This window comes from Sitophilus oryzae, unplaced genomic scaffold (genome assembly GCF_002938485.1).
Source record: "Sitophilus oryzae breed Bouriz unplaced genomic scaffold, Soryzae_2.0 scaffold_1502_pilon_pilon, whole genome shotgun sequence".
NCBI classification, from domain to species: Eukaryota; Metazoa; Arthropoda; class Insecta; order Coleoptera; family Curculionidae; genus Sitophilus; species Sitophilus oryzae.
Window position 1 is genome coordinate 330,621 of NW_022146173.1, and position 12,181 is coordinate 342,801.

General features: G+C 33.2%; 1 protein-coding gene across 1 annotated transcript; it reads right to left on the reverse strand.

Moving 5' to 3' along the window:
* Positions 1–5,865: 5,865 nt before the first annotated feature.
* LOC115878207 lies at positions 5,866–10,894 on the reverse strand. Its single transcript, XM_030894625.1, has 3 exons — positions 10,548–10,894; positions 10,043–10,420; positions 5,866–6,020 (listed from the first exon to the last, which is right to left on the reverse strand). The coding sequence occupies exons 1-3, from the start codon at positions 10,756–10,758 to the stop codon at positions 5,932–5,934; spliced, it is 678 nt and encodes a 225-aa protein (XP_030750485.1). The 5' UTR covers positions 10,759–10,894; the 3' UTR covers positions 5,866–5,931.
* Positions 10,895–12,181: the final 1,287 nt, after the last annotated feature.

The following is a 12,181-nucleotide window of genomic DNA, read 5'->3' on the forward strand; positions in this document are numbered from 1 at the left end:
AATTAATCTCTTGAGAGTTTTTATTCCTTTTTCTTATCTTATCATTCAGTCGCGAAATATAACTAGAGGTAAATAACTATCAAAAAATAAGCAGTTGACCATTAAGTTGTTTACTGAGAGCACCAACATTGTTTTTCTTTTTTAATAACTATACTGACAGATAGGTATAGCGTAGATTGAAGAAATAAGAAGATGTACAAAATTATGGGGGGATTTCGCGGCACAAAACATGTCCGAGATATAGTTGGCGTTACCGTCAGCCTGTCCGAGAATTTCGAGATTTAGTTTAGCTTTGCGCCGCTGCGCGCTGATAGTCGTTTACAGCAAAGCATATAAAGAATACAGTACCGTAGTTCTTGTTTTATATGCCGTGGTTCTGCTTTCAGTCGACAGAGTGAGTGGTTGCCGGAGACAGTGTTGCCAGAACTACGGATTAACCCGTAGATTTACGGATTTTGGGTACAGTACGTTGATAATACGGATTTTCTATCATTAAACAATTTAATGTAATATTATATGATTAAACAACGAACGGCGTCAAAGTTGGCTTGGAAATGACGGTCCTTGTTATTTCATATTATGTAAAATATTATGATAAATGTCATAATCGTCATTTCCAAGCCACCTAAACGACTTTTTTCGTTAATACGACATATTCAGTACCTAAAAAAGCATTTTTATTTTTGTTTATCTGTGGTTAACACGAATAAATTTTCAATATATAAACACGGATTTTTCATCCAAAGATAATTTCGTCAGACGTATTACAGATATTACACATTTTAATACGACAACACTGTCGCCTTCAAATCCACACCGTCTTCGCTGGCCGAATTAGAGAAAATAAGTGTTTTGTGCGTTGACCGCAAGACGATTTGTGTCACCACCGTACAGCACTTGAGACGTAAGGGAAAAAAAAAAAAAAAACAGCCTTGTAAGGAATTCGCCCATAAGGTTGCGTATCTTCCCAATTCTTTCAATCAACGGTTATAGGTAATAAGATACTAATTCTTTTTTATATACAGGGTGAGTCTTAAAAGCGCGCAAATTATTTTCAAGGCTGATAGATCTCGATAAAAGAAACAGATTTTCTCTTTACCGTTTTTCAAATAAATCCAAAATTACCGTGTTATTTGTTATTTTACTTTGAAAATTAAAAAAAATATGATTTTTTGCTTAAATGTTGAGAATCTCTAGATCTTGCTGAGTTTTCTTTCTTGTACATTTAATTTACTACCTATGTTGCCATATTATCAAGATATTATGTTCTCTAACAAAAAAAAAATCCGAAAATTCCAGAAAACTTCAAAAATTCAAGATTTTCAAAAAAAAATCAGGAAAAAACCTCATAGATGTGTTTCTGGGGGGGTTGAAATATACTACCCTTAAAAATATTGGCATTTATTTAAGACTCACCCTGTATAATGTCATGTATCTAAAACTGTAGTAGTGGTTTTTATAATTTTTCAATTAAATTAAAAATATATTAGATTTTAATACGATAAAAAATTGACAGTTACTACGCTATTGTTTCTAAAGCTGGAGTACTAAAATTTGGTAAGAGAGTTTTATAGAGATGAAATTTATAATAAAAGATATACGTAAAGATATTTGAAGCATGTGCTACAGAGTGTTCAAAATTAATGTCTCAATTTTATCTATTTAAAATTAAAAAAATTGCAAATTTTACAAAAGCTTTTAAATGTGTCATAATATACCTATTTTTTACTTTACTCTATCATTGTAAAGTACAGTGCGAGGACACTGTACTTTACAGAAGCATCAACAAACGAATGTAAGTTAAAAATAATTCTAATTATGATGTTAGTGCTATTCATTTTAAATTTAATCATCTATTTTCTACAACTATACCACTACATTATTATTATAAAAAAATCTTTTAAAATTAACATGACAAACCGCAAAGTCCGAAATGATAATAAAAAATAATAGTTATTTTATAATAAACGTGTACTGGCAATAATTCTTGGTAAATATAGAAAAATAAACTAGCTACGTGACCAATTATTATTTATTGTCATTTTGTTTGTAATTGGAAAAAATAAAGAAGCCGGTTTAGCTGGTTAGCGTGTTCGCGCTCATCACGCTAATCAACAATAAATATCGCGAAAATATACGATTAGCCTTCGAGATTTTGTACAGAAACCGGTACTGATTTAATTGGTTAGGAAAACATGAGCATCATAAAGTAAATGTTTTTGAAGTTGCGGTACTATATTGAATTAAATTAATAAGTAAAATTTCCGTTTAGTTTATGAATAAAGTAAAAAACGCTTGAAAACAGAACTATAAAAATGTAAATATAGTTTATATCAATAATTTTTTTTTAAATAAGAAACATTTAAGAGCCCATATCATTAGTCCGAAAAAGTAGCAAAATAAGCTTTCGGCATTTAACGTTTTATGTAAAACTGGCTAGGTATTTTTACACAAATCAAGAAGGAAATTAAAGATAAAGGATTATACTATATCCGCATTGTAGCGCATTTTTAGACAACTTCTTTATTTTTAAGATTTTAATGGCCAAACATCAACAAAATATTTCTTATGTTTGGAGTAAATTTTCTCGAAAATAGAGACATAATTTAAAATTCCGTTACAATACGGAAATAGATTGAAGTTTTGTGATTACAGTGATATATAATTTATATGGTTTTGTAACAAATTGATCGCTATTTTATGCCGAATCCTGAAGCTCTGCAAACCTTAATCAAGCCTTAATCAAAGCACGTGTGTTTGGAATTTTGGGTGTGGCTTAACACGACAGGATCGGGCTATTAGGCAGATTTCTGAAATATAATATATATTTCCTTCGGCCACACACCCGCTTTATCCGACCCCTGAAAGCGACCCGAACAGAACAGCCTAATAGGCTCTTAAAATAAGTGTTTGTTTGTTTACTGTTACTCCAGCCGTCTTATCCGATAATCAAGCAGCATTTAAAGGCAGGCGACCACTGTGAGCGAAACTAAACTAAGATAAGAATATAAAGAGAAACGGTAACTAATCGAAAATAAGTTTCATCGGCCACTGGGAACGATTTTTGCTTAGTAGTCAGCCAAGTGAGCTGCGTTTTCGTATTGTGTCTCTGCTATCATAGAATTACGCTGCGAAAATTTCGCTGGAACCGGGCGAAACTAAACTACTATTTGAATCTTTGTTCATATATTTTCGTTTAGTTTCGCTCAAGTGGCCGCTGACGCATTTAAAAGGATGGGAGCTGATTTTTACAAATCTTATCTTCGCTTGGCTTAGTTTAGTTTCGCTCGCAGTGGCCGCCCGCCTTTATAGGCTCATAAAATAAAGGCGAGCGGCCACTGAGAGCGTAACTAAACTAAGCTAAGAATATGAAAACAAACGGTAATTAAATGGGAACTTCACTGGGGACGATTTTCGCTCAGTAGTCAGCTAAGTTTTCGTATTGTATCTCTGCTATCATAGAACTAATCGCTGCGAAAAATTCGCTGGAACCTGTCACGAACTAAAACGAGCGAAACTAAACTACGATTTGAATATTTGTTCATATATTTTATATTCGTTTAGTTTCGCTCAAGTGGCCCCTGACACATTTAAAAGTATGAGCTGATTTTTACAAATCTTATCTACGCTTAGCTTAGTTTAGTTTCGCTCGCTGTGGCAGCCTGCCTTAAAAGCGATCAACTCAGTAACTGTAAGTTGGTCAAAGAATGCCTAGAGAAGCTCAACAAATTAAGCAAAGAAAATAAAGTCCTCCTACTCTAGCTGTAACCAGCCCACCAAGGGATAGAGGGTAATGAAAAAGCAAACGATCTGGCTAAAAAAGGAACCAACTCTCCCCTTACTGGACTAGACCGCTCTGCTTTCCATGTGGAAACCAACTTAAAGCGGAACTCAAGAACCTGGAATACTCCATCCGTAACCTGGAATGGGAATCCTCCAAAGGCCTAAGACACTCGAAGAAATTTCTCAGAACTTACGACCGAAAAAAATCAAAGATTTTCCTTGATTTAGTAAGGACAATCTTCGGATTGTCACGGGGTTTTTAACGGGACACTATCTCCTTAACGAACATCTCAGTAGATTGAAGCTAAGAAACAATGAAAAATGCAGATTCTGTGGGGAAAACGGTAAAACAGCAGAATACCTTATCTGAGTGCTCCGAGACGACAACCATCGTGCCATAAACTTTGGTACGACTGATATCGGAGATGGAGAACTAACCTCTGTAAAACCATCTCAGATACTGGCTTTTGTAAAAGCCCTGAGACTGTGTGATAAGTTATAATTCAAGAAAGGGGGACACAACAGATCTATAAGGTCGCGGTGATTAACTTGCCTTATTTCATACAATCTACATCTGAAGCCTGTCTGAGGCATGTATGACTACTGTTCTGCCGTTGAACTTAACTTGTTCAACGTGTCAGATAGGGTCTTTTTGTTAACACGACACTGTATCAGTCAATAGAACACTGCCTCCTTAGGTTAGGTTAGGTTGCTCGGGTTTGGGATCATGTTTGATCTCTCACTCTGAGGTCTTGCATTATTGTTGTCAAATGCAGTCAAGCTGTCAGAGTATATCACAATATCCCCTATTGGTCTATCAGCGATTTTCCCCCGTATACAACTGGCCACTCTAGTTTCTCTGAGATGATGCCTATACCTGCGTGCTTCCTGAAGTCACAAAAGCATCTGTAGAGACTGCTGTCTCTTGAGTATTCAATACCAGGTACTTTCCCATTCTTCTCTTGTCGGGATGCGAATCCTTATATTTTCTTCAAAATCGTGTTTCTTATCTAGGTGGTATTATTCTAGCGCAACTTACGCTGTGTTGTTCCTTGCTACACTTGTACGATATGATAGAGTGTTCCTTTTCCAGGAAAGCTTCAAGTCCAGTATTATTCCTAAATATGTGTAATAAGTGTCCTCCCTTCCAGCTTAGATGCATCCTTAATGTGAATTGTGCTTATTCCTTAAGCATACCGTCTACAGATATCGTTTTACCAGTCAGTCTTACCTGTTCAGTCAAAACTTATCAATTAAAACATTGCGTGTAGAATGTAGACTGAAAAAACTACTACTTGAAATGAATTAAGACGGAACACCGTCTAAGGAACTGACGGGATCATTCCATTATTTTAGTTATACTATTTTCCAAATATTCTTTATCAAGAATTTAGAAAATAATTTTAAATTAATTAATATGCCTACTAAAATCATCTTTAAAATTACACAAAAAAAGCTTACTCGTATGATTTACTAGTATATGTATTTTTTTGTTACTGGTAATTGTATTATAATAATCTATCATTAGGTTATTAATGATATACAATTTTTTGGTTATTAATATTGATGTAAATTATCGTTGGTTGTACACAGTTCAAGTATTCTTTCATTGAAAACGTCCAGCGGAGAATATAATTACAATAAATATTATAAATTATTAAATTATGAACGTTATAGAAACCTTCATAGTTAAGTACTTTGAAAACATGTTTCTCTGCAAAATAAGGTAAGTGCAACAGAGTAAGTGATTTTATAAAAATAATTATTTTTAAAGAAAACCCAAAATAAAACTAAGGCCTTGTTAGGAGTGTCCTATTTTGGTTGTTTTCTTCCTTACTCTCTTATTAATAAAGTCCATCTGATTCTCCAGCTTTAGAGCCATTCGATTTTTTTTTGTAATTGTGAATTTGTGACTGGGTGATTTTATATCAAATGGAAGAAATGAAAAAGTATAGCTTTTCAGAATTTTATGAGATATTATAGATGAAGTTAGGGAGTCATCAAACAAATGCGATATATAAGTCAAAACACAAAATTCTGTTAAATGTTTAATATTTACAAAATAAAAATCGCTGTGTGTTTAAAGGATTTTATTGCTTTTGACCAATTTCTTAATTTATTCTAGGTAAATAAATATTAAATAAAAAATCAACCATTGTTTGGCTTGATGACTTGTCTTCCTGGCTTGTGAGAACTAGATTTGGACTTTGCTTTCTTTGGTCGCAGTTTGACCTTCACTAAAAATATAATACCAACTATTAGAAAAAGCATAGAAAAACAAAATAAACTCAAAGGGAATAATGCAATAACTGTATATAATATGTTTTTACAAATATTTTTTTTTTAATTGTCTCATTGATTTTTCTTTTTGCAATTGTCAATTTTTTTTTGTTAGATATTATTTGATTTATTTTAGTTTGGTATAGCTTCAATTTATCGTGTATTTCAAGGTATATTAAGAATTAAGTTAGCATGCAGTACATATGGAAGAAACACAATCATATTCAAATATAGAATGCCACTTTATCTAAAGAAGAACACATGGATGAATGTGTACTACTAGTCATATCCTATGCATGCGAAACCTTGATACTTAAAACCGACATCCTAAGGAAACTGTCGGAATAGGGAATATGATAGGAATAGGGAATACAATCCCGCAAATGCTGGATCCCGCAAATGCGGGATCCCTCTGTTATTCCGCGGGATCAAAGTTGCGGGATTTACCGTGCGGGATCTGCGGGATCGACACCAGGGGATTCCCCTTACGGCTTGGCCATTAAAAATAATTGAAACAAACAGGTTAATTGTTAGATTTCTTTCTGGCGTGCCTAAGTGAAGAAAAGCGTTTAACTAGTACTTGTGGACAATTACGTCAACCAAAACTGCCGGAAATAATTATTGGGACAAGCAAAATTTTCGAGTAAATTTAAAGTTGAATATCTCTTGAACTAAAAAGATTTTGGGATGCGGTTTGGACCAGGTTTTAGATGCATCTATTGTGATTAAGAGACTATGTGGTTTTCGAAAATATGAAAATATATTTAGCGAATTCTCGTATACAGGGTGTTTTATAAGAGTGAAAATTTGGTCATAAATCTTTTTTACCGCAAATTTACATTTTTTAAAAAATCGAAATTTTATGTTTTTAAGTACGACTAATCTGTATTGAAATTAGCAAAAATAATTTGATCGTTTTTTTATTTTTTTTTTGTTTTAAGGAAAATACGACGTTTTTTATACGATGGTCCTAAATGGTACAAAAAGCTTTGTACATTCTGCATATGCCAAAAAATTATTGATATAGAGTGTATCTGAAAGCAGATAACTAACACAAGTTAAAAAAAAGTTCAACATCAGAATAATATTTTTATTTATAAAATAAGTAGATAAATTATAATAAAATTTAAGTTTATTTAATATTAAATATATTTTTTGAACACCCTGTATACATATCGGTCCAAATTTCTGTACAGATAGTTTAAGATACACGCTATATTAATATATTGTGGGCCTATGCAAAATGTACAATGCCTTTTAGGATCAAATGTATGACTATAAATGCATATTTTTCGAAAAAAATCGTATTTTCTTTAAAACAAAAAATTTAAAAAAACACCAAATTGTTTTTTTCTAATTTCAATACAGATTAGTCATACATAGTTAAAATTTCGATTTTTCAAAAATTGTAAATTTTCCGTAAAAAAGGTTCTTGGCCAAATTTGTACACTATTATAAAACACCCTGTATACGAGAATTCGCTAAATATATTTTCGAAAACCACATAGAATCTTAATAACAATAGATGCGTCTAAAACCTGGTCCAAACCGCATCCCAAAATCGGAGAGAGAAAAGAAGAGCATTTATTGTTTACAATCCCGCAATTTTGCGGATCCGCGGGATTCATTGCTTTAATCCCGCGGGTTTGCGGGATTGAGATTTTGGTGCGGGATTGCATTTCCTAGATAGGAATAACAGAACAGTCCTCTTTTTGAACTCAATCTCCTCTTTTCTCTCACGTATTGAAAAAGTCCTCTTTTTTACATACCAAACTCAAAATCTAAAAAATATTCCTCTATCGCCACAATAATTTAAAAAATTGTTATTCTGTATCTTTGGCTACTCCCACTCGTTTGAACAGAAAAGAAAATAAAAGAAATATTTATGTACGAGAAATATTTGTGGAAGTTTATATTTAACTATTTTATGTTTACTTCCTGTTACCTTTTGTTTTGAAAAAAAAGTTTTGTTGAAAATGGTTTGTTTCATTTTAACAAGTTTTTTGGGCGAAATTTCAAAAAATGTTTCGCCTATGCCTCTTTTCACTCTCTCGTCCTCTATTTTTTATTTTGAAAGTTGGCAACCCTAACCTGCATAGCCAACAATAGACAACAATGGGACCATTTACAGGAATATTATACAGGGTGTCCCAGAAATAAGTGCAAGTATTTCAAGGGGTGGTAGAGATCTCGATAAAAGAAACATATTTTCTCTTTATCGTTTTCCAAATAAGTCCAAAATAACGGAGTTAATTTACTTTATGAAAATTTCCAAAAAAATATTTTTTTTTGCAAAAATTTTGAGAACCACTGGATCTTTTCTGGATTTTCTTTCTTGTAAATTTAATCTAATACTTGTGTTGCCATATTATCAAGAAAATATGTTTTTTAACTAAAAACTAAAAAAATCCAAAAAATGTTTCCCAAATAAGTCCAAAATAACGGAGTTAATTTACTTTGAAAATTTCCAAAAAAAATTATTTTTTGCTAAAATTTTGAGAACCACTGGATCTTTTCTGGATTTTCTTTCTTGTAAATTTAATCTAATACTTATGTTGCCATATTATCAAGAAATTATGTTTTTTAACTAAAAACTAAAAAAAATCCAAAAAATGTTTCAAAACATTTCGAATTTTCAACATTTTTTTTCGCGAAAAAAACTGATAGGCCTGTTTCTGGGGTTGAACTATACTACCTGTTAAAATACTTGCACTTATTTCTAGGACACTCTGTATAAATATGTAAGAAACTACACCATAATTGGAAATGGTTGAATAAGCTGGAATGATGATGATAATAATAATATTCGATATATTAGGTCTTTTTAATATTGAGACTTGACAAAAATTAAATCGAAAGTATTAAAAAGCCGTGTTCATTTGTAGAACTCAGAGCGTCAATTACATAATGTCTGTTTCATACTAAAGAATTAAAGCACAGATTAAAGCTTTCATTTGGCGCATCTTTTTTGTCACTCTAAGCGATAAATGCTCAAAAAGTACATCGACCAAACAAATGGTACATGTGGTTATAATGTAGCTTTTCACTTAATGGTTCTAATGTCCATATACATCGACATTAACCATGGGCTAGCCTTACGTACATATTTGTTTTACAACGTTATAATATTCAAGGTCAGTTTAATTTTAATATATGGATATTTTTCTAAAATTCGCAGAAGATAATATGTTTCTATGTACCAATGCAATTATGAGAGGATTTTTAATAATAAAAAAATATCGCGCAAGGTGGCTATTAATTATAATTAATATAAAACTACCTTGCGAGAATTTTATGTATTTTATTTTTTTAGCATTTAACATCCGAGTACAAATTAAAATAAAATAAGATTTCAAAAAATATGTACAGGGTGGGCCAAATTGTACGCTTTTAAAAGGAAACATCCGTTTCTATATGAGATAGACGAAAACTAATATTGGCGTCTGGAGCTCAATTTTTATCAAAAAAATATGTACATTTTTAAAAAATGGCTGTAACTTTTTGCTATGATTTTTTTTTGTTTATGACAACATTCCCAATAAAACACCTTTTTACGTAGAATTTAGTGATTTAAGAATATTTTTTTTAAATTAATAATTTAAGAATTATCAACAGAAAATTTGATTTTTTATATGGGGCACCCCATTTTATACTTAAACCATTAAAGTCTACGTAAAAAGGTGCTTTGGAAATGTTTTGATAAAAATACAAAATTTTCCATAGCAAAAAAGTTACAGCGATTTGTTAAAAATGCACATTTTTGAAACACCCCGTAACTCCGAAACGGTAACAGATATTGATGTGCAGTTTTCACAATCATGTTTTTGATAAAAATTGAGCTCCAGACACCGATATTAGTTTTTGTTTATCTCCTATAGAAAAGGGTTTCCCTTTAAAAGCGTCCAAATTGACCAACCCTGTACACATATAATAAAAAATAGGAACCTTAAAAAAATATCCGTATAATAAAAAATCGTACTTTTAAATCCTACAGGAACCTTAGTAGGCACCTCATTTTCTTTCGATTTAGACTTCTTTCGTTTATTAAAAGGTTTCCTCCATCTTCTCCTCATCTCTTTCCTATACGCAGCTCTCTTGGAAGCGTCAAAACAGTTCCTGGAATTCTCCCTATCCAGGACAGATCCAGGGGGTTCGTTTTCCCTATCACTTTCATCCCAGATTTCTTCCAGAGTGGGTTTTCGAGGAATGTCCGGATTTATTGGGATATCCTGTTCAATTTCTGATCCTGATGAGTCCAGGTCGTACGGACTGTTTAACCAGAATTCATCCAAGGATCTGAATAGGGGGTCTGGTCTGATACTTTCCTTTAGAAAGGTCTCTAAAGTGTACCTCGAATCTAAAATTTTGTGTTAAATTTTTAATAACAGTTACAAAATACAGGGTGTTCAATTTAAAAGAGAGAAGAAAAATACAACTAAATATCTACTAAAAACCACAGGAAAATATTATTTGCTTTTACTCACGATATTCGGCAGACTTTATATATTCAACGAACATTACTCTAAGATGGATTATACAAAAGTACGTCATGTTGTACCATTCCTGTTTCGTGAAGCATTTCTTGATAAGTTCTTCTATCTGTCTCATATTGAGATCGTCTACGTTTTTCGAATTGACCTCACTCAAATTCACGGTTCTTTTCATTTTTGAAATTGTATATTTACAAAATGTCATAGTGATAGAAACCAACAATTACTTTTTAGAAATACCTATCCAGGTTGTTCCTTAATGACAAGCTGATATTTAAGCGGGTAAATTCTTGGATTCTAGGAAAAAAAACTTCATTATGTCCTAAAAATCTTAACTTTTGAGATACAGGGCGGTTAACTTTTCTTTGGCGACAATTTTGTAACACCAAGTAGGGATCGAGCTATAACTATTGTTACGTTTTTCGGCGGTTCCGTGTGGATAGAAAGTCTAATTTATTTAAACACAATTTATTTTACACTAAGTAACAAAACAATAACGATAAAACTACTTAAAGAACTATTTATGACTTATTTACAACTATTTATTTAAAAGGAATTTATTTTGAATTTAGCGCGGCAATTGTACGGGTCGACCGGTCTATTTGTTTCTGTCCTCCTCAGGCCCCAGGCGTCAGTTTATGTATTAGAGAAACAGTCTAGATTTTACTACTATTTTCTATATGCGTCTAGCCGCCGTTCTCGAATGGGGCGGGGCATATTAGTACGGTTAGGTTGAGTCCACACGGGTCCGCAACACTGCTCCCTTTTTAGATACATGCTCGTCCCGCGATGTACATGGTGAATGAAGGTATGTGCAAAGCTGACCCCCGGTACATTGAGAAGTCTGGTAGAAATAGCAGTCTACAGTTTTCTCGCCCGATCTCAGCTTTGGGTTGTAGCAGCAAACAAGAATCTCGATTCCCGTAAATCTATACAAGACTTCAATCATGTTCCGGATTGTACGCCAACTCAAACCAGCTAGTCCACACGCCAGCTTCGGAATGGCTAATCGTGTAATGTTGTTTAGCAGGGCTTCTCTTAGTCCAATCAAGGTCTTCCATAGATTGAGATAAGTCGGCTTACTCGGTGACTATTCCTTGGTGACTAGGTAGAAGATGTGTCTTGCTTAACCATGCGCATTGTCGGTTAGCCTCAAGACGCTTCCAACCTCTGGATCCTGTCGGCGTAGTTCTCCGACACGCCCACACTTTTGATTGGACGTCGCAGCTATTCCTTTGGACATTCGCAAATCTCGTGCCACAGTGAGCGAGCCAATAATCAGGAGGCAAGGAAAAGAGGTCCCGTTGTTTTTCTTTGGTCACACCATAGCGAGCCTTCTCACTGATGTTGTACCGGACCATAAAGTCATCAAAGCTGCAGGTTCTCACGGTCCCAGCACGATCTTCTATTTGAATCTAGCCGCCGTTCTCTATCTATATATTAGTCCGGTTAGGCTGAGTCCACACGGGTCCGCAACACTATATTAAAAAATATACTGTTTCTTTACACTTTGTAGATGGCATCAGTCGAAGTTGAAACCATATATTTTTCGCTGAACAGATTATACCTAAAATTTAAAATCTATTTCAATTAAATTAAAAACTTTGAAATAAAACAACTGCATGATT